At 40.3% G+C, this 21,724-nt stretch overlaps 2 protein-coding genes across 11 annotated transcripts in view; one reads left to right on the forward strand and one right to left on the reverse strand.

Annotated features, from left to right (window-relative positions):
• Positions 1 to 5,362: 5,362 nt before the first annotated feature.
• On the reverse strand, positions 5,363 to 13,419 carry WDR12 (WD repeat domain 12). The gene is made up of 13 exons (XM_053948131.1): positions 13,297 to 13,419; positions 13,121 to 13,215; positions 11,971 to 12,065; positions 11,207 to 11,313; positions 10,268 to 10,383; positions 9,720 to 9,874; positions 9,021 to 9,066; positions 8,756 to 8,841; positions 8,429 to 8,569; positions 8,208 to 8,313; positions 7,154 to 7,286; positions 6,546 to 6,618; positions 5,363 to 5,822 (listed from the first exon to the last, which is right to left on the reverse strand). Exons 1-13 carry the CDS (start codon positions 13,335 to 13,337, stop codon positions 5,745 to 5,747), a joined length of 1,272 nt encoding a protein of 423 aa, XP_053804106.1. The 5' UTR covers positions 13,338 to 13,419; the 3' UTR covers positions 5,363 to 5,744.
• Positions 13,420 to 13,542: 123 nt separating this feature from the next.
• The window catches only part of CARF (calcium responsive transcription factor), a 31,968-nt gene continuing 23,786 nt past the window's right edge, over positions 13,543 to 21,724 (forward strand). For 9 of the 10 annotated variants that reach the window (XM_053947668.1, XM_053947670.1, XM_053947671.1 and 6 more), the window contains exons 1-2: positions 18,925 to 19,169; positions 20,166 to 20,286. In XM_053947668.1, coding sequence (XP_053803643.1) covers positions 18,960 to 19,169; positions 20,166 to 20,286 — 331 coding nt within the window. In that variant the 5' untranslated portion in view covers positions 18,925 to 18,959. Of the gene's footprint in view, positions 13,574 to 17,272; positions 17,395 to 18,924; positions 19,170 to 20,165; positions 20,287 to 21,724 lie in introns of those variants that run through there. The other variant, XM_053947676.1, reaches the window with a different exon arrangement.

A 21,724-nucleotide genomic window follows, 5' to 3' on the forward strand; every position in this document is an offset into this window, starting at 1 on the left:
TAATGCCATTGATTTGGGTAGGCTTCACTGTATTAACTGACATGCTCTGGAATTAGAGCAGGTTAGCTGAAACCAGGATCAGTTTAAATTTGTGCTGTTTAGATCTAGGAAACACTTTGTTTAGCATTGCAGCTGCAGGAGATAAGTACTGTTTTCTGAGAAGCAATAGAGATTATCCACTGACGGTCTCTGTATACTCCTAAACCTAAAGGCAAAACATTATGATTGTTAAATCCATTATTCTTTCATATCCTAGGCTTATATCAAGAAGACCATTTACATATTGATGTAAGATGGAAACAAGATCTTTTGTGTAACATTAAAAGTATTCTTGATTTCTACTCTAAGTATTAAAAACCTACTGCCAGTGAATTCTAACACCTCATCCTATGCTCAGAATCCACCAAAATAACAAACTACCAATGAGACCTGAGAGATAAGATCTCTCAGTGGATCTCAGGGAAATTCTGTCAAATTTTTACTTACTTTTTTTGTTTTTTTAAGATCAAAAAGTTATTGCAAAGTTGCACACTTGGGCTAAAGTTTATGCAAAGCCTGAGAGGAAGAGAATAGGAGAGAGATGGAAATTTGTGCTCTTTAAATTAGAAAACGAATTAGTGGCTTTTAACAGGGGACATTAGAAAACAAGTTTGTTGTGAATCCCAAGCATCATAGTATGAACAACACTTCCCACTAATGCACACCCATGCAACACCTTTCAGACTTTGGTTCAGTCCATGTTCTGAGCAGATGGCTCTGGGTGTCCACATCCACTGCTCAATCAGCAGTGTGCCTAAGGCTTGGAATGACACAAATAAGGAATTTATGTCAGCTGGTAGCCTTCGATGCTGCAAGTATTTTAAAAAAGGAGAGTGTAGCTTATTTGGTGTTATAATCCTCCTGATCCCCAAACAAGTCCACATAACAAAGAATTCTCAGTCTGGCTGCCAGACCCTGTGGTAACACTTTGGTTACTGAAGCAAACTCAAACCTAAGTGTGTGCAGGGATGTGTGCACAGATATGGTGGCACCTTCCTCTCTGGTGCTGAACAGCTTCAGAAAACAACAATGTCATTCTAACACTTGATACCATTTTTGGGCTTTTCAAATGATACAGGCAACTGAGGGTGCCCTGTTGAAAGTAACTAGTACTTGTTATTGGCTAGGAAAATGAGCCATTTTCATGTATTGATATTCCAACTATTAATTCATACTGACTCTCCTCATGGTCCATAGGTTGATCACTAATTTGTCATCCAGCTCTGCATTAGATGTTACCACATAATCATGTTCATTCTTTAGTGAATGAATCAATTCCCAGTATTTCTTCTGTGCTTTGTCAGCTTTTTTTTTTTTTTTTTTTTTTTTTACCTGTCTTGGGAGCAGAAATCCATGAGAGATTTCTAATTGTGCATTGTGCATGTGTGTATAACAGACTTGAATAGTTTTCAAGAACTGGGATAGAGAGAGAGTTAAAGTAGAGGAATGAATTCACTGAGCATTTCCTGAAGGCTCTTCCAAGGGATTTCAGCTGTCTTTCACATGCAGTTTAGAACAGCTGTGGTCTGATTGAAGGTCAGTACTTCCCTATTCTAAATTTATAGACCATAGACAGTAGGAAGTGTGATGGGGGGACTTTTGGATAAGCAATATAGATTACTGGGATGTTTTGCTATAACTAGCTTATCATGTTTCTCCATACAGCTTTTTGTGAGTTCTGGTTTGCATTCAGAGGTTATTTCTAACTTTTAAGAAATTTCTTTGCTTAAATTATACATTATAGGCTGAATGTGTAAGTACTAATCACAGAGCATTTATTTCAATGTTTATTTAGTTCCACAGTGTTTTTCTACTGAGATCCCCTGTTGGTCACAGGCTGCTAGTTTTCCAATGGAATAGATTGCAAAGACATGGAAAATCAACATTTTGAAGTTTCAAGTATGAATATTGAAATTGCTACAGAAATTTACATTTTTGTGGTTTGAGTTATGTTTTTAGCATTCCCTACAGCACATGTCTTGATTTGGATGGCTTGATAGACTCATCCAGACTGAGCAGCTGTCTTTCCTAGACCAGACTTAGCCAACTTCTCACTGGCAGCTGAAAAGCCACTTATTTCATGCAATTTACAGGCCAATTTAAATTGGTTTTCATGACAACTAATTTCAACCCAAGTTTTGCCTGTAATTTGAGATCTCTGCCAATGAGCTTACATCAAACAAAATTGTTGATTCAAACTTGATGGGGGACTTTTTTGGCATATAAATTGCAATGTAAGCTACTACAATTTGTTGTTAGCCAATGAAGTATCTGTGCAGGTTGCTGTAGCCTTGTGCTTCTCAAATTCAAGCAGGGTGTTAATCCATAAACTGCATTTACCCCTGTACTGGGGTGTGTCAGGGCCAGCTTGGCAGCCCCATTCAGATAGAGAGTAGAAATCTGAAGTGTGTTGACCTAGTTCTCATTAAGTTTTATTCTGATAAAACCTTTTGCCTTGCCCACAGCAAGGGAAAAGAGCACATGCTGAAATTTCAGAGAGGTCATGGAACCGATCAGCCTAAATCACATCTACTGCTCATTTGGGACTTTTGTTTGTTGTTTGGAGGGGTTGTTTGCTTTTTTTAAGAATCATGTTTATCATCACACAATTTTGGAGATAATTTGTACCCTCCATAAATTCAGTAATGAGAAAACCTTTAAAAATTCTGCAATTCTTCAAGTTAGATCCACATTTAATAAGACTTAAATCAACATAGGAGTGTAACAAAAGTGTGTTTTTCCTTTGGGAATTTGTGCATGTGCCTATCTTGTGTTTTCTGTTGCAGAAATGTCAGAAAATTCAGGAGAAAACCTCACATCTTAGGAGTTTTCATGAGAAGTGTATTCCTTTATCTTTGTGCTTCATTCCAACCTTGGTGAAACACTTTTGTTTAAATTGTAGAAGTCACTTTAAGAATATGTAGTTAGATCTGTTTCCCAAGGTATGCGTGCTGAAATCTAGAGTATGTTGAGTTTATCCTGGAAATTTATCAGCCTGTACAAAACCAATCAAAACTTCAGGAAGTTTATCTTTACTAAGGACAAACCTCACCCCAGGCTCTGGACTGTAGGTTGAAAGGGACAGGCAGAGCAGTGCTAGCAGGAGATCTGCATTGTTGGCCCAAACTCATATGTCCACATTATTCACACACACACATTCAGGTTGTGTGTCACTGGAATATTTACTTTACTTAATGTTTCCTTCCCCCTTCCCTTGTTTTTAACTCAATTTCCCAGTTGAGAGAAGACTGAGATTTAAAAAATTAACTAAATGCCAACAATAGAGAAAAACCAGTGCTCTGCCAGGGCTGGCTGTAGGGAAGGGATGGCAGCCATCCAGAAGCAAAGATGAAATTCTCAAAGCAAGAAGAAAGCTGAAAGAACCAGCTGGGTAAAAGGAAACACATGAACAGAAATGTGCCACTAAGCCAGGGACCAAGGAGGTGAAACCCTGTCTTGAACTAATGCTTTTAATGTCTGTCAGTGCATGGTGGTGTTTGAACTGGGTTTAGAGGCAGCACATGTGTGCTGGTGGACAGTTTATGCCAAGTGTCAGTGCAGAATGAAAAGATAGAAACAGAACAATGTGTATTGCACAGCCTCTCAAAAATAAACCAACCCCCACCTCCCATCGATAAAAAAAACAAAAGTAGGTCAATCTTGCAGTAGCTGATTATTAATAGTCTTTATTCCCCTCACTTGTAAAATCACATTTATGTTTAAGCAAAATTGGCAATTAGTACATAATAATTCTTTGTTTTTATTATGCTACTAGGGCACTAGGAATATGCAAAAGTGCTTTTTAGGGGAGGAAAAAGTATTTTTTGTGAGTAGAGCCACCATCAGCACCTTGATTCTGGATTGCCATGTTTTTGACTCATTTCTTCTGCAATTTTAAAATCAGCTCGTGTTGACTGACCATTGTAATGTCACATGATGATTTTAAATGGAAGGACTGCATGTTCAAAAGGAAAGTCTTATTAAAACATTTTATTTAAGATTACAGGTTATCCAAAGAACCGTCAGCCAAATGTAAAGTGTATTGTTTTCAGGATAATTTATGGACACTGGTAATACAGATATATTAAAAAAATACATTGTACTTACACTGGTATCACTTCATGTAAATATGGTTTACTTAGTTCCTTGTCTGTTCCTTTGCCACAGTACTTTTCCAGACCAGAGGAGGGTATAAAAATGCTCCTGCTTTTCACTGTGGTCTATCAAAACCTACCTTTTTAGATACATTCTGTGTACTTTTTACAGGTGATAGTAAATGTGATGGATTCACTGAAACTAAAACAACTAATGCCACTGGGTTCGCTTGAGTCTAAATAATATTAGTCTAAGATAGCTGACACTTCAGGTAACATGATCTTTTTTTAGAAGTGTTTTGTAAATCTTTCTGGCAAGGCAAGAAAACCTTATTAAGCTTACTTACCTTGCTTTCGTAAGTCTTTAGACATAGGCATGGAAGTTGTTAGATGCAGTACTTCACTTGCCAAGCAAAGGTATCAGAGATCCTTCCCCTGTCCTTTGCCATTTTCACCAGTTTTGCTCTTTGATATTTCTTAACACTCCTTACTCAGAACTATATATGTAGTATATATAGTCTATATATAATGATATATATGTATGTCTATATTATAAACCTGGAGGTCAGAGTTCCCACTCTTCAAAGAAAAATTATTAATTTAAGCATTTGACTTGTTAGTGCTGTACAGCTGTTACACTGATTGAAAGCCAAGACATGGGTGAGGATATTCAAGTGTGGTCTCCACACAGTTTAACTGTGCTGGCTGAACATCACATGTATGTAATCTAACAAGCTGCAGCAAAGCTTTTTCATTTGAATGCTGAACTCAAAGCAAAACAACCAGCAGAGAAATTGAGCATGTTTGAATAGTGCTTATCCTCTATCAACCTAAAAGCTATTGCAACTTTTTGTATCTGTTCTTTGTAAGAACAAATTCCTTCTACTTCTGCCTTCTCTGTGTGATTCACCATTGTTTCTACACATCTTTAGGTCCAAGACACCACATTAGTGGTACTACAGCACAACAAGTACTGTGGTGCAAGGCTGGCATTCCTATAATCTACAACCCTAATTTATGAGCTACTAAAATATGGAATATTTCATCTGCCAGTAAATCTGTCAAGTTCCTGTATATCATGCTATTTATACTGCACACATACCAAGTATTCATCCTAGAAAGAAGCCTGGGTTCTTACTTAAGAACCAGATCATAAGAACTGCCAACAGCCAGACCGAGAGGAGAGCTGAAATGTCTTTTTTTATCTGAAATGATTCACTAAACCAATGAACTGTTGATAAAAGCTTTATTTTTTTCCCCAACATAAAGCAGGTAAACTCAAAAAATAATTTAGTCAGTGAATAGTTTTTCTGTAAGTATCAGCAAACAGTTTACTTCTTATTAAAAAGGCTATACAAATACTAATTTAAAAGATGTTAATTCAAAGCCATCAAAAAGGGAGGACCTTTGCTTTGTTTCACATGAATCTCATTTGGGCTTTGCTATTTTTCTGTGACAAATATGGATATAGGTTACCAATACAAAACCAGGAACAGCTCTCTGAGCAACAAACTCGTCCTTTCTTCGGAAGTTGATTGTGTAGAGATGCTAATAGAAAGCAACTGCTGCAAAAATCTTTGTTTTTAAAAAAAATCTTCTGGCTGTTGACCTTCATGCCCCAACATCAGAGGCTGTAGCTGGGTATCTGTAGCAATACAGTTTGTTGTCTGCTCCTCCACTCAGTAACAACTGATGAGAGAAGGAAACGATGATTAAAAACAGAACTAAGCAAAATAAGTACAAAGAAGTTAAGGACTCAATTTTTCTTTCCTTTATAAAAAGCAGTAGTGAATAATGAACTGTTAATGCGTGACTAAAACCCAGAATCAAAGTGCAGAAGCAACTTTGTCTCTTACTCTCCTCTTAAAATTAGAAGTGAAACTTGTGTAGGAAAGCTGCTAAAGCTTTTCCTGACTTTTACGGTGAATAGGAGCCACACTGAGAATCTTGAACATTCACAGAATGGGTTTTTTTGGTAATTTTAAATACATGTGTACCACTGCAGTAGCAGAACAGCTTGCTATAGAGGATTATACAGTTTCCCCTTCTACATGCACTGACTGCCACGCCCCAGCTTTACTTCATGCTTTAATCCCAATGGCAGAAGGCTACCTTGGAACATGTGTTTTGTGGGTAAGGTGCAGGGCTGTTCTTGTCTCTCCTTGTTTGGAGTATCACTATAATGCTCAGTTAAAGCCACAGATGTACTGCTCCCACCCTTCCCCTTTGCAGAGTGTAGGTTCATGCTGCAGTGCCTGGGACATCGCCACCCACACATCAAACACAGCACAACTACAACTGCCTGTCCTCTTCTAGCTTTAAGCATAAGGAGCTAACAGCCCATGACTGCTTTCAGCTCTCTTCTTAAACACCATGCATATAAATCAAGTAACTTGCTCTTCAGATTCTTACCCCTGCTTCTGTCCAGTCCACACACAAAACCTTGTCTTCATGAGCAGCCAAGTCATACAGAGGAGCTTTGCAGCTAGTGAAAAACAGGTTTGAAGTTCTGTGAGCCATCACAGACAATAACTGTTCCCAGGGAGAAATGCTATCCCAATGCTATCAAACAGATGTGATCAAGCAGTTATAAACACGTTGAGAGAGTACAGACATTGACCATCTGTGATGCTTCCTCTGCTTTCCCCAGAGCCAATCACATCAGTATTATCCTCTCCTACATCCCCAAAGAGGAAAGCAGCAGTATTTTTCATCTGCTTGCAAACAACTTTGAGACTGAAATTCAATCAGCTGTTAGGAAGAATTTATTATTTATTATAACTTCCTTCTTCCATGTGTAGATGCTGCTCACCAACTTATGTTTTCCAGCCCCCCTGTGGTAAACTACCAGTATTTTTCTCCCTTTTATTATATGGTTGACTTCCAAAACCTAGAGGGTTTTCACAAATACCACAGGTGTTTCCACTGAATGTCTCTGACTGCTTTTGTGTTTTGTGAGGAGTGGCTCACCCTGTAAGCTTACACGCCTTTGAACAGCAACAAACACAGGTTTATTTTACCTCCTTGTGTCCCAAAGCTTCACAATGTTGTCCAGAGAACCAGAGATCAGCTGATGCTCATGGGTAGGTGACCACTTCACAGATGTCACCCAGCCTGTGTGAGAAGTCAGAGACAGGAGAACCAAAGAGCCATCTGAATAGAAAGAGGAAAAAGCACAGACATTAGCAGATGCTGAAACCAGCACTTTGAAGATGCTTACAAAATCCAGTGCAATTGCAGTTCAAGTTAAGTGTTAAATGAACTCTAAATAAAATGAACAAAAATGTAAGCCACACAAGTTTTGGGAAAGACAAAAACCCAAAGAAACAATCCCAACCAAACAAAAAAGAAACCAACCTCAAACCACTCAAAATATATTTTCTTGTCACTAAACTTCCTTTTCAAAGATTTTTTTTTTAAAGCAAACAAAAAAAATTGCTTTTATTAACAACATGGAATATGCTAGTCAACTTTGGATTAGATTTACAGAAGCTAAACAAGTAAATGTTATTTACTATTTGTGGCCTTCCAGTAGCTGAACAGAGGCTACAAAAAGAGATGTGTTCAAGGCCAGGCTGGGTGGGGCTCTGAGCAATCTGCTGTGATGGAAGGAGTCCCTGCCCAGAGTAGGATCATCTTTAAGGTCCCTTCCAACCCAGACCATTCTATGAAATGTGTCTATGAAAATAAATCTGATAGGATCAGTCATAATATCTGTAATTCCATCTGTTTATGAAATATGGTACCATGCCTAAGTGACTACTGTTTCACTTGAATGATTATCAGACCAGCCTCAATCTGAACCTTACAATAAAAACTCCATTCTGCAACTGCACAATTGAACGTTCATTAGTAAGTTTAAAAAAAAGATAATAACTTCTAAATGATTAAGTAAGACATTAAAACAAGTCTTGCACCAGAATACAGAAAATAGATGTAAGCTTTGTATTTAATAAAAGCCCCCAAATGGCTGGTTTCAAGCAGAGGGACCAGAAAAGTTTGTGAGACGTCTCTTGACAGGACAAAGTTCTGATTTTGAAGAAAATCTTTGAGACCATGCATGTTTAAGCTCACCTTTGCTGCGAGGATCCCATAGTCTGATATGTCTGTCAGTGCTCCCTGATGCAAGACGTCGACACAGGGGTGAGTAGGAGACAGAATTAAACACTTTGTTTCCTGTCTGTCAGTAAAGAAAATAATAACTCTTAAGACAGGAGCTACTATTTTGCACAGCTTTTTCTTTTTCTCTGAACTGGACTTCAGCTGGACCTACAGCCAGAGTATGATGATCTCACCAAAGTAGATTTGAGATCTCCAGTCTCAGCATCCCAGAGTTTAATGGTGTGGTCCCATGATGCACTGCAAATTTCTTCAGCATCTGACCACAACACAGAGGAGATGGCTTCTGTGTGGCCAGAGAGGGTTGCCAGGGGAGTCTAGAATTTAATGGGGACAGATTTGAGTAAGTTATCAAAAAAATCTATTATTTCAACAAATAAAAGAGTCTGATTATCCTGAGACATACCAGCAGAAGTTTTAAAGTCACCTTTAGCAAAGAGAAATTATTTGTTGTGGCTACACTTATAAAGAAAAATCCTGGACAAACCCAGACCTCATCTTACCCTTGTTAGTCCAAGCTGTTCAGTTTTCTGCTTTTTCCGTGGTCTGTTAGCTGCTTCTTCCATTTCGTCCTCTTCATCTGTAGGTACTGGGACAGAAGACAAGCAGACTTGAGCTACAGATTTTTGAATTCCATCTCCATGTAAGTAAATAAGGAAATCCCCATATTTATGGCGCCATCATGCAGGTGATAACAAGATCTGAAATTGTGTAATTAACCAAACCAGTAACTCAGCACAGTGATGTATAACCTTACAAACATCTTACCTGCAGACCAGATCTTTAACATCTTATCCCAGGATCCACTGCAGAACTGCATGAACAGAAACATTTTGTTAAATGTTGATCCATATAGACCTTGGAAGAGAGACCTGCTTGAAAAACGGGTTATAGCACAGAAGTAACAGTGCTGGGCTCCTAAAATCCCCCTCAAAATGCATCGAATTATTTTTTACTTCCTTTGTAGGAAAAATATCTACAAAATACCTATTTCCTTCAGCACCAAAAAGTTTGACTTTAAACTGTCTGATATTGAGTCAAGCTGGGAGCAATAACTCTACTTTTGCTGGGAGTGCTCATAACTGCTGAATTTTTGGGTGAAGGGAAATAACCTCTTTACCACCTGCTTTTTCCAAGAACTCTGGAAATTTTTTCCCACCAAAGTCATCAAAAAAATTTAGGTCAAATTTGAAAATAGTTCATTATAGCATACAATTCTAATTCATTTAAAGTAAAATATACTTTAAATTTTAACTTCTAAACGAAATGATTTTGTGATTCTGTGGTTTAGCATTGATGTGACACTCCTAATTCTCAATAACCACCACTTATAACAAGACTGGAAAATTATCACTGTTGCATAAAATCACGATGATTAATACCCATGGCAAGGGCAAAACCAGGATTTTTGAGGTACAGACTGCTAAATCCCAAAAACACAAAGGTTTCTTTCCAGAAGTCACTTACTTTAGTTCTTGTACAATCAACAGCCACAGACTCGACACTGCCAGCGTGTCCCCTGCAGCAGTGAAGGGCTTTCACTTTGTTTTTCTCCACGTTCCACTCCCAGAGCAGGACAGTTTGGTCCATGGAAGCACTGAGTAACAGGCACGATAAACTATCTGAGGAAGAAAAAAGTTACACTCACACCCAACTCAGCTTTCCAATGTCTTTATAAATAATTATTCTAATCCTAGAAGAAACAGCAGATAGACAGAAGCTCATACGTATTTCAGTTTACATCATGTTACTCTGCAAGTACAAGTAATATAACTACATATACACCAGTACTTGCTAATGGAGACTGCAAGGTGGATAGACAACAATCATCTTAAAGTAACTATATTCATTATTGTCAAAGGACTATTTTATGCACACCATGATTTAATTTCTTACACCACTGGCAGAGATTGAAATAATTACATTTAGATAATTTAATATTCATAGTTAAGGAATGCTAACATTTCTCCCCCAGTAGATCAAACTGCTACTATTCCCCTGCTATATATACTGACCTTGCTTCACCCACGCCACATCCTTCACTACTTCTGTGTGCCCAGCTATTGTCATGATGGATTTTCCTTCCACAGACCAGATCCGAGCAGTCTGATCGTAGCAGCCAGTTAATATCCTACAGGGTACAGCATTGGAAACATCTTTGTCTTTAAGACCAACAAATGTTTTTATGAAATTAAGCCCAACCAGAAACTTGGAAAACCATTAGCACAGTAACTGGTTTAAAAGAAACAGCTTGAAAGAGGAAAAAAATAATTTTTTGCTACAGAGCAAAGCTTCATTAAAGCCTTGTAACTGGGAGGCCAAGTGTACAGGCTGGAAAGACAAGGAGTGAGAGTACTGCGTGTTCTGGCTGGTGGGACTTAAGATCCCTTTTATAACTTACATAATTCAAAAATTAATTCGTTAGTTTTAGTATGTTGCCAGAGGTTCTCAAAGCATTTTCAAATCTCTAGTTAATATATGAACTTTACCTAGCTGATTGGGAAATGAATGTGAAAATACAGTAGAAAAAGGCAATTATGCCTCTTTGGCTTTTTTTCAGGAAAATCTCTGCAGAAAGGTATGCTATTCTATTTGTTGCTAATGGGCGTCACGTTGGAAGTCAAGAGTTTAAGCAAAAAAGAGTAATGAGGAAAACTTGTTTTCCTTTAAGAAAAAGGATACTAAACAGCATTTGTTTTGTTCATTTGTATAAGCAGCATCTCAAGTTCAGTGTCTCTAGCTGTTTTCTATCTATCACTGTCATGACAGTGTAACCAGTGAACTGCTTACAAAACCAAGTAGCTGACTGACTTTGACAGGTTAAAAAAAAATAAAGAAAAGAGGGGGGAAAAACCCACCCAAGGGATTATTAAAGAAAAAAATACTGCTCTATTTGATACCATGGGGGAACATGAATAAGCAAGACAAAACTTATGACTGGCTTAGTGTAGTACCATTCTTCAGTGGCTTGAACAGAACTGATCCAGTCATCATGGAAGATGCATTCTTCTGGCTGAGGGGCCATGTATTTCTCCACATACTCTATTTCCACCACTTCTTCCTGAGCTCACAGACAAAATATTTATTTAGTGATGTTGTGTGGTTTTGGTTTATTTAATCACTAACAGTAAAATTTAACTGTAGTGTGGCACAAATATACAAGTTTATTCAGCAAAGGTCTTGGTATCCAAGTCCTTCACCACATCAGTACAACAGAAGTATTTAGAAAAAAAGTGTGAATTACATTTCTTTCCATATTTTTATCAAATTACTATTAATAGCAAGCTGGTAGCAAAAAAAAAGTGATTTCAGTCTCCTTACGTTCTTCTTCTTCTCCTTCTATATTTACTAATACAAAACTGGTGTCTAAAACACTGCAACATTTTCTAGAGGGAATATTAAACATTCCCATTATCCCCCACCATAAGAGACAAAAATGTATTAATGATGAACTGAGTAAGAGAAGAATTTCTCCTCTGAACTGTACACAGACAAGAGACTGGATAACAATCCTTGCACTGCTCTGTCTGCAGTCTCTAATCACTGCAGTTCATAATGGATTTAAAAATATAGGGAATTCTCCTGGTAAAGTAAGAAAAGAAATGAAACTGAGCAAGGAAATCTACCTAGCCGACAGTGTAATATCTAAAGCAGATTGAAGTACACTGGCTAAGTCTGTTCTACTGTCCAAGAAGGGGAGACACTGAGTATGACTTACTGTGGAAATATTTTCCATTTCCATGTGTGTGACCAGTGGCAATCGCAAGAACTGGCCATTGATAAGGAAGTCAAATTCCACATACTTGTGATCCGCTGAAACAAATTGGGAAAAATCAATGTTCAGGAGTCACTATTTATTTGATACCATCAAGAATGCCATAATTTTGTGACTGGTTCAGAAAAATGGAGCCAGGAAGAGTTTAAAAAAGACCCAAACATAAACAACCCCCATAAACCCCAAAATAAATGACAACAAGAACAAAAACCCCAACCAATTAGTGTCTTCTCCCAGTTTTAAGTGGGCAGTCTATCACTTCCACAGGATTATTTAAGTTAAGAGGAAAGAAAATTTGCTGTTGGGGTTCAGAGAGTTATTTGCCTCTTATTGTACTTTCTCTGTAGCTCTGTGTAATCAAACCCCAGCGGTGCTTCCTGATTGTTCTGTAGGTATCTTGCCACTTGTTACCACCAGCTAGACCCCTGTATTTGTGGCAGCAATAGGAAAATCCTAAGAACTTTTGGTTCATATTTCTCCCTTTGTAATGGCATAAATGACAAAGGCCCTGCGTTTTGGCAGAAGCACTCCACTGTGCACCAGTTTTCTGTTCAAGATTGTTTGCAATGTCATGGGTGGACAGCAACTTGCAAAAGCAAGAGTATAATACCACTGACCCAGTTTCTTATAGAATTTGGGATTTTCCAACAACATCTGACAAGTGTCTTTCCCCAGATCAGCTTTCGAGTCAGTCGGCCCATTTCAGCACCGACAGAATAGCTGAGGTTTTCTTAAAGGCTGTTATAAAACCGAAACCTCTGGTTTCATTAGTTCTTGTGCCAGGTTTTGGGCAACATTTCCATTCCCATCTGCTGTGGCAGCCTGGCCTGTGGCGCCGGGCACACACAGTATTCCAGCCTCTGGTCCATTTCTCCTGGGAATGCCCAGCAGCGCCGGTACCCGCAGCGTTTCAGATCAAGTTCCAGGGGCGCCTCACCGTAGGCAGCCAGGCCAAAGCAGCGGGGCAGGACCGGCTCGGGCTGTCGCCGTCCCCGCCGAGACCCCGGCTGTGACAGCCCGCGCGGGGCCGGGCCCGGCCCGGGGACACGGGGGACGCCGGGCTCCGAGGGGCCGCCCCCGCCGCGGGACCTACCGTGCGCTGCCGCCAGCAGCTTGTTGATGAGCTGGCTGAGGTCGGTGGTCTCGGAGGTCGCGGGCACCGAGAAGGGCACATCCTCCACGGCGAACCTGCGGGCACAGCGCTCCGTTACCGCCTCTGCGTCACCCGCTCCCGAACCCACCCCCGGCCCGGGAGGGGAGGCCGCTCACCTGCGGTTCTCGGTGCGGAACCGCGCCGTGAGCTGCGCCATCGCCGCTGCCGTCGCCGATACCGGCCCCGACCACGTGTCGCGGCGCGCCCCGGCCGAGCCCCCCGCGGGACCGCGCACCGCCCGCGTGCCGCGCGCCCGCCGCGCTCCCGAGAGGCCGCGCGCCGCCGCCTTCCCGGCGCCCCCCGCGCGCCCCCGCCCCGCTCCGCGCTGAGGGCGGGCGCGCGTGCGCGGAGCGGAGGCGCGCATGGCGGCGGGGCTGCGGGAGCCCAGCCCAGGTGGAGTAACGCGGCTCCGGCATCTCCCCCCGGGCCGCCGCGACGGGGCCCCGGCCGGTGTTTTCCGCCGCCCCCGCCGCGGGGCTGTGGTGCCGAGGGGTGCGACGTGCGGGGGCTGAGGCACCCTCCGCGCTCTTCAGGGCTGGGGCGCGGGGCGCGTTCCGGGGTCCCTCGCAGGTGCGGGAGCGGCTCCTGTGGCCGCTCCTGAGCGCGGCCGCCCGCGCTGCCGGGCTGTGCCCGGGCGGGGCAGTGCCCCGAGTGGCGGCCGGGGTCGCTGGAGTGCTGGTCTCTGCCTGGAGTCACTCGGGTTGTGTTTCTCTGCATGTCAAGCGACACACCCTCAATAAACTGCCTGCTAGAAGTAATAAACCCAACGCGCGGTGGACTTAAGAAAGAAGCTGTAAGTGAGTTTGGTGTTTTGGGAGAAAGCTGCTGGTGTGAGGACGTGCTGTTGATAAATTGCGCTGTTGGTAAATTTTTTTCCACTACCTTTTTGACAGTCCTTCGTGCCCTCGGGGGAACAGCTGGGGTTTCCCTGAGTGGTGACTCGGTTTTGGTGACTCCGCTTGTTGGAGCGGGCGGGTGTTGAGTGTTTGCTGTTTCGTGAGACTCTGCAATCTCATCTATTTCTTAAACATACTTCACAGACCTAACGTTGTTTGTCAGCGAAATTGACACAGCTGCATTTTCCAGTTATTGGCGTTGTCTACAAAAAAATGACTTGAGAAACCTTTTAAGTGTGAGTCCCCAGATCTTCTCTGTATTCTTAACAGCATCTGCCTCTGCTTCCGTGATAGAGATAATGCTAAATCTCAAACCTGGTACAAGCTGACAAAGCTAGTTGTAACTCCTTTACTGGGGAGTATGCCCTAATTTCCTCCCTCATATGTTTTACTGTAATTCATGCCTTTGTGAATTTGTGCCACTGTGAATGGTTGTAGAGAATGCCCTCAGAGGGAGGTTTATCAGACAGTGTGTTTTGATTGCTGTAAGATATCCAAAGTCTTCTTATAAAACCTCTGCAACATCTTGCAGAAAACCCAAAGGAGATTGATGGTGAAGCATTCAACTGTATGTATTTTCTGTTAAGTATAACCAACACCCTGCATACAGTGCTCATGATGGTTATCATGTTTGCCTGTGGTAGCAGTTTCTGTGGCTGCTTGCTGTCTTTGTAGAGGTGAACCTGGGACAACAATGGCCCTAGATTTCCCTGTATTTGAGAAAAGTGCTTCCCAAATGGGAGCAGGGTGAAGGAAATAGACCTGTGGCATTAAAATACACTAACCCATGTGTTGGAAATGGCCCTGGAATGCTGGACTCGGGAAGCAGCCTATAAAGTGGTAGGAGTGAAGTTAAGGCTAAAGCTGAGGCATAGAGAACTGCCTGTGTGCTTTGAGGATGCAGCTCTTGTTCCCACTGTATGCTCACATTGAGCTTCCACATTTCTCCTTCAGCCGACTGTTAAATGTGTGATACACTGGTGTTGCAGCGGGAATTTTTGTGGTGTTCACTTAATGTTTATGAAGAGATACTTACATGTTATTTACACGTTCACGACACAGTATCCGTATACATATGTATTTGTGTATACCTGAATATATAGGATTTAACTCTCCTGTTAGGGGAATTGGTCAGCAATATTTATATGACTATAAGATTTATTAACTGTGTAGGTACTTGTACACCTCTGTAGAAGCATATTTCTTTAAGGAAAAAAAAAATAATCTTGTGTGTTGTTGCACACAAGCACTTAGGTTAATGAAGCCTGATGGTTAAACCATGAAGTTGATTTTCCAAGTGGTGTGTGTGCCAGTGGTTTGCCTGGCTTACAACAGTGATTAGACAAAATCATGGGGCAAAATTGTATCACAGGGATTATTTTAAACACAAATATAAAACTTCAGGTATTTATAGGCTGCTTATGAAAGGAAGCTGGATAAATATCACTGTGTATTTACCTTACTGCTGGATTTTTCTCCCTGAGCTTTGTTATTAACTATTGTTAGATACAGGATGTTGGGCTGCTGGGGTCATTGGTCTGTCCCCAAAAAGCTGTCCTTGTGTTCTGTTGTTGGGTTCCAGCATGCTCAGAGTACATGTTATCAGTATGCCTGGAACAAACTCAGTTTATCTCAAAGAACTAAATGTGCTGCTTTTGCAAAAGTGCTGTCTCTTCTTTACATCTTTGAACTTAGAGGAAATGGTTGAGTGATGATGAAATCTAGTTTTCTGAGTTGTTTTTTTTTTTTCCCCATTTGCTGCTAAGATACTTCAGACATTTTAACTGAAACATCTTATAATTGTTCTGAAATCCAAAGCTCAAAAATATTTAGCAAACATGATGTAACTTCATTTGGAACTTGGTCTGGAGTGTCATCACTTGAAAATTGAATGGAAAAATAAATCTGCTTTAGATTAAAGTATTAATATATTGAGCATATGAGCTGCTTAACTTCTCAATGTTGTTTGTATCAGCAGGATGCTTTATTCAGCTTCAAAAGCCAAGGAGATGTGGATTTACTTTGCCTTTGTGTCCTTTATACCTTTGCAAAGCAGAATAAATCTGTGCTTTAAGAGTTGTACAGTTCTTTTGAAGTTGCTCTCTAGCCTGTTACAGTCTCCTTACAAAAGCTGTAAACAGTTGAAATACCACAGCCAAGAAGGTCCATCTTGAGGAATTTACTTGCGTGGTGTGGTGAAGATACAGCTGGTAGGAGTCATGTGCTAATATAATGCAGCCTGTCTTTAAAATAAAATAGTGAAGGGGAAAATCGTGACCACCCTTCCCCCTCCTTCACCCCAAACTACAGGAATTAAGTTTTCTTCTGTTCAGTTGGGTATGTTATGTGTGTAGTCTTATGTATGTAAACTCTTGTTAGGTAGGGGCCAATTTAATTGTAATTTTGTCCTGCTGCTTGTGAATGTTTGGGATTGGTCGCTGCTTTAAAGGGTGTGTTGTGTGCATGACAAGCATTATCCAGTGGATGTGGCAATTCACTGTCCAATATTATCTGTCTGTTTGGAGGTTTGTAGTGGGCAGCTGAGTATCTTGAAGCTTTCTTTGGGATAGGAGGTAGATCTCTGGAGTGCTGGGTTCTCTGTCTTTTTGTCTTTCACCATGTGATTAATGCCAAATTTTGTTTTACATCTCTGATGGTTTTTTCTGCCCAAAGCATACCACTGTAGACTACAAGTAGTAATTTTATTTCTTTTATATGCTGTCTTTTAAGCCTTAAAACAAATTGATTTGCTTCAAGATGTCTGCATGACAGAGTTGCATAATGCAAATTCTGTCTGGTGATTATGGAAGAAGGTGACTAATGTATTTATAAAGCACTGCTGGCATATGCTTAAATATCAAGTGTTCTCTAGATGTGTGTGGTTGTTAGTTCAGTGCTTTTGGACATATTCAGATGAAAATCGTGGGAGGGTGCATGTGTGTTTTGTATCTCTGTATGCAATGACAAATCAAGCAAATTGTCTCATATAAAAGGCTAAGCTGTACTCCTGGAGCATCACACTGGAATTTTTCTGCAGTGAGTAATAATGTGATAAGGAGGGAAGGGTTTCTTGAGAACTTTGCTGTTATCTTGCAGCAGCATTAGAACTTGTAATGCTAAATTTGTAAGACCTGAAAACAACACCTGTGGCAATCTCCTGGCAGAAGGCTAAAATGAACTTTTATAACTTTTTCAGGTCACCTTGTAATGGAAGACAGTGGAGCTGACCATGATATTGCTATGGAAGGATCTAACGATTTGCTCATAGGCAGCTGTAATGGTACAGGAGAATCAGAAACAAATGATCAGATTTTTCAGGTAAGGTATGAATGCTTTGTCCTTGTAGATGCTTCCTTTGCATCCACTCTGATGAGTTTCAAATATGCTATTTCATCAATGCAGGATTTTTTTTTTTCTTGCCTTTAGAGTAATACATAGTATCTTTTGAGAAAGTGCATCCTTCCCTTGGATTCCTGTGCCATTCAGTTTTGAACTGATGATTATCCAGATGTTACATGTAATGACAACCTTCAGTAATTATGTCCTGCTATGGTGCTGAAGAAATGCATGTTTTATTTTGTTGACCCTTTAAAAAAGAATGCTTTATGGCATACACTGGAGTAGGAGAGGTTCAAGACAAGTGAAAATGAGGTGGCATTGCTTAGTGACCAAATGTGACAAATAAAGAGTCCAGGGACACAGGACACTGTGTATGTATTGAGGGAGAGGAGTCTTTCATGTTTTTTTTATCAGATACTGCCAGATCTTCTTATTTGGGGAGATTTCTGGGCATGAATGCTCTTCTGCAGAATGTTTTTCTAACATAAAATATCATTCAGGTAGTGATTTACTTGTGTGCTTATGGTCTCTGCACAGTGTCTAATACAACAGGTGCCATTTGTTTGTTGCTGCTTTTCTGCTGTTGTTCACTGTAGACAGTTTCAGCACAGAAGATTTATACCTGCAGAATTTTTGATGAAGTTATTTAAATCAAATCTGACTTTTATATAAAATTTAGAAACATTTTTCCTCATTCTTTGATTTGTAGTGTATTAATTTTTGTCACAAAAACGTCAGAGTTGTTTGTGCAGTTGCTGCAAGAGATGCAACAAATTGCAGCCCTTCTTGCATTGGCCAAATGACACCTTGACATGTTGTTGTACACAAGGACTGCCTATTTTTCCATTATTTTTACATGCTTAATGTTTGTGTTGTCAGAGTTTCAACAAGTCAAGTATTTATGCCTATGCTCTTAAATTTAATGAAAATGGCATGTACTCTAGGACTTCTGTTCTGCAAACTTGATGAAGATACACTTTATTTCTTTAAGATTTTGAAACTCTGATTCTTGGCCTTGAATCGGAGGTTGTGTTGCTTGTGTTTCTTCTGTGGTAAAGAATTCTAAAAATGTGTAGAGATTTTTTTTCTTCATAGCTAAATGCATGTATGGAAAGGCCAAGTGGAATAATGTCTAGGATTTCTTCTGAAGTCAAATCAAGTTGGTGAATATTTTACAGTTTTGGTTTAAGTATAATTCTTCTCAGTTTCTGGGCAGACTTGAGGTGTTTTAAAGTGATACATGGTTTTGGGGAGTAGATTTTGAGCAAAAGGGATTTTCTTTTGTCTTAGTAGAGAGACTTCAGTCTAAGAAGCAGGAATATGATTAATTTTCAGCATAGAAATGGAAAACAAAAGTAGAACTGCTAGTGTTAGCCTCTTGATCCAGAAGGACAAGAGCTGCTCCGAGTATACAGTATAGCACACTGGTTTTAAATGTTCTCTTCTCTTTCTTGTTTTTGTTTGTTTTTTTTTTTTTTCCTTCGTAGAAGTTGCTACTCAAAGTACATTTTACTGTTTTTCCTCTGTGAAAGCAACTAACGTACATGGATTCCAGGGATCTATTGTTTGGCCAGAGCGACTCTCCCCCAGCCCTGCCCATCACAGTCCCCCTCTCGGGCAGTCCTCCTGCATCGGTTGTGCCGGCGCGGCTGCCCCAGCCACGGTCCCACTCTGCCGAGGAATTCCACCTGGCAGAGCAGCCCAGGCAGCCGCTGTGTGAGCTGCAGCCCCTGGGAGGCCCCAGTGCACCCATGGTGAGTGTGTCTGCAGACAGGGCTGGGGCTGTGCTCACAGATGAGGGAGCTCTTTGAAGAACTCTCTTACGTGGTGGTTTGTTGTAGCAACAGCTGATTCAGACTTTATCTCTAGCAACAAGGTGGAACTTTTCAGTGGTACAGTTCATGCTCCAGTTGCCATTCTTCAGGTAGGCAAATCCTGTCTGCAGCCATTACTAGTTTTTAACTGATGTCTTTTGTCAGTATGGAGTCTGGATGCTGCAGTGTGATAAGATCTTGTATTTCTACTGCTACTGTTTTCTCTATATTCCCTGGATAAATCTGTGTTTTTTGGAGGGAATCAGAACATTTAGCAGTAAGCTAAGTCATTATGTCTTACCTTTCCCCCGGCCCTCAATTCATTTTCTTAAAATGTTGCTTCATCATTTGTAACATCTATTTGTAAAAAGGGGAACTCTCTCACCCAGAGTCCTTTGTAATTATGTCCTATATAAATATAACATAAGGAGATGTTCAAATTTTTCAGAATCCGAGGTGATTTAATTTGTGTTGTTTTTTTAAGCCCTGGAGCTTTTCTTCGCTTTGCTTTTGCATGAAATGCTGCCCATAGAGGTCAGTTTCTTAGAAGTAAAGGTCACATTTTTTATGTTACTATTAGTTCTGCTAATCTGTGAATGGAGTTACAGCAAATCCAACTATGAATGGCTTTCAGGTGTTTGATAACTTTAATAATAGAGTTGTCAGTTTCAAATAAATGTGTCATTCATTGTAGAATCAGGTAAAGTACTGGGGTTTTTTTTCTTTCTTTAATTAAAGGCCTATTTTAAAAGGGGAAAGTAATTTTAAGAAATTGACAATAAAGAGACAGCTTTCTTATAATGTATATTCAAGTACATATTCAGGCCTTAACTCTAAGCAAAATATTTCCTGTTCTGGTAATAATCAAACCCAGTCATGCTGCTTGATCACCATACAAACTAGAGCCATTCATGCTTCTATGTGACTGCCTTACAGATGATTGTTGCCAGCCAGTCAGAAAATGGACAGGTGCTGCATGTCATTCCTTCTGCCCAGCCAGGAGTGACCCAAGTGATTATTCCTCCAGGTCAGCTTCTGGATGTGACCAGCACGCAGGGTGAGTTTAACCTGTGGGACCTGAGGGTTTGTGTTCCTGTGACTAAGCTTATCCTCCATGGTCTTTTTTAAGCAACTTGTTTCTTTTCCTTAGTTTTAAGACAAAATATGCCCTGAATCTGCTTTCTGATTATGAATCTGATGCCTCACACACCACATTTTCTGTTGGGCAAAAGCATAATGAAAGCTTATGAGAGCTCTTATGCCCCCTTTCTGAAGGGTATGTGATGGGTAGATTGACATATCAAGGACAGAGTTGTTTCTTGCCTTATTTGCTTTTAATAAGGATATTTGTACCGTCAGCTGTACTATCAGCTTTCAAACTTTCAGTATTTGTTTACTTCATTGTGAATGAAGTAGTTAATTCCTGTAGTGCAGACAGGCCAGATAGAGATCTGGTGAAGATGAGATAGATATGATGAAGATGAGATAGAGATCTTCTGTGAAGCCAGGAATGAATCATTTAGGTAGAAATTCAGTCCCCAGTCAAGGAAAATAAAATGTAGCTTTCCATTAATTGGAATGTGTCAATTGTCACATTTTAAGCATATGCTGAGATACACAACTAGAAGTGCAAATTTTAAGGTTTTCTCTAGAAAATGGACATACTGAAATCTGAAAGCATTGATTATTTATCTGCAATCCTTGCTGGATGGCAAAGTGCTATGTCCTAGGTTGCATTCACAGACCGAGATTGAGAACAAGGTGGTCACATTTTGTTAAACTCTCAAATGTTCTTTAAACTGTTTTTTCATTCTCTCTAGAAAGTTTTCAAGATTTGAGCACTGGTTAAGTGTTCATGTGGAATGATAGCTCAGAATAAGAATAGAGTCCTGGTGCTGGGTGGATAGAAGAAAGATTTGGGATGCAAGTAGTGATCTAGCTCTTTTCACTTAGGGTTGCAATATGTTTTCCTGACCTTGCATTGAAAAACTTGTTCCTACCCTAATGCTCAACCTTCCTTCCCTCTCCAGCTCTTGCAGGGGTAAAACAAGGTTTGGTTACAGCAGAGTCTTACATTACTTTAAAGCTGACTGGAGCCTTTAGTTACAAAATAATTGCTGCTACTCTTTGTAAGCACTAAGTTGAAATACTAAATAGTAGTTTTGCATTTCCATTTTTCATTCAACATGAGGCTCGGTATCATAGTATTTGAATACATGTTCTACAACAGTGATACAGGTGTAATTTGTGGGGGGTTTTTTGTTTGTTTTGTTTTTTTCTAGAGACTGACTGTGTAAAAGACTTTGTAGTGACTTGGTCTTTTTTAGATAGCTGGGGAGACTTGTCAGCAATTTACCGTGGAGGTGAAAGAGAAAGGAGAGTGGCCTGTCAGCTCCTGAGTTTCACTTGTCTGCACATGGTGGACTTCCAAGTAGCCTGCAGTGTCTTAAGGGCACAACTCTGTAGGAGGAACCAGTGCTTTGAGCCAGAGTGAT

Source organism: Vidua chalybeata, chromosome 7 (genome assembly GCF_026979565.1).
Source record: "Vidua chalybeata isolate OUT-0048 chromosome 7, bVidCha1 merged haplotype, whole genome shotgun sequence".
NCBI classification, from domain to species: Eukaryota; Metazoa; Chordata; class Aves; order Passeriformes; family Viduidae; genus Vidua; species Vidua chalybeata.

What these genes read in the sequence shown, in the direction of transcription:
- WDR12 (XM_053948131.1), bottom strand. Translation starts at nt 13,337, where the DNA reads ATGGCGCAGCTCACGGCGCGGTTCCGCACCGAGAACCGCAG. An exon ending in TTGATTGTACAAGAACTAAA is followed by an intron (nt 9,067 to 9,719) that starts GTAAGTGACTTC and finishes CTGTTCATGCAG; the next exon opens with TTCTGCAGTGGATCCTGGGA. An exon ending in GTTAAAGATCTGGTCTGCAG is followed by an intron (nt 8,842 to 9,020) that starts GTAAGATGTTTG and finishes CTTCTGTCCCAG; the next exon opens with TACCTACAGATGAAGAGGAC.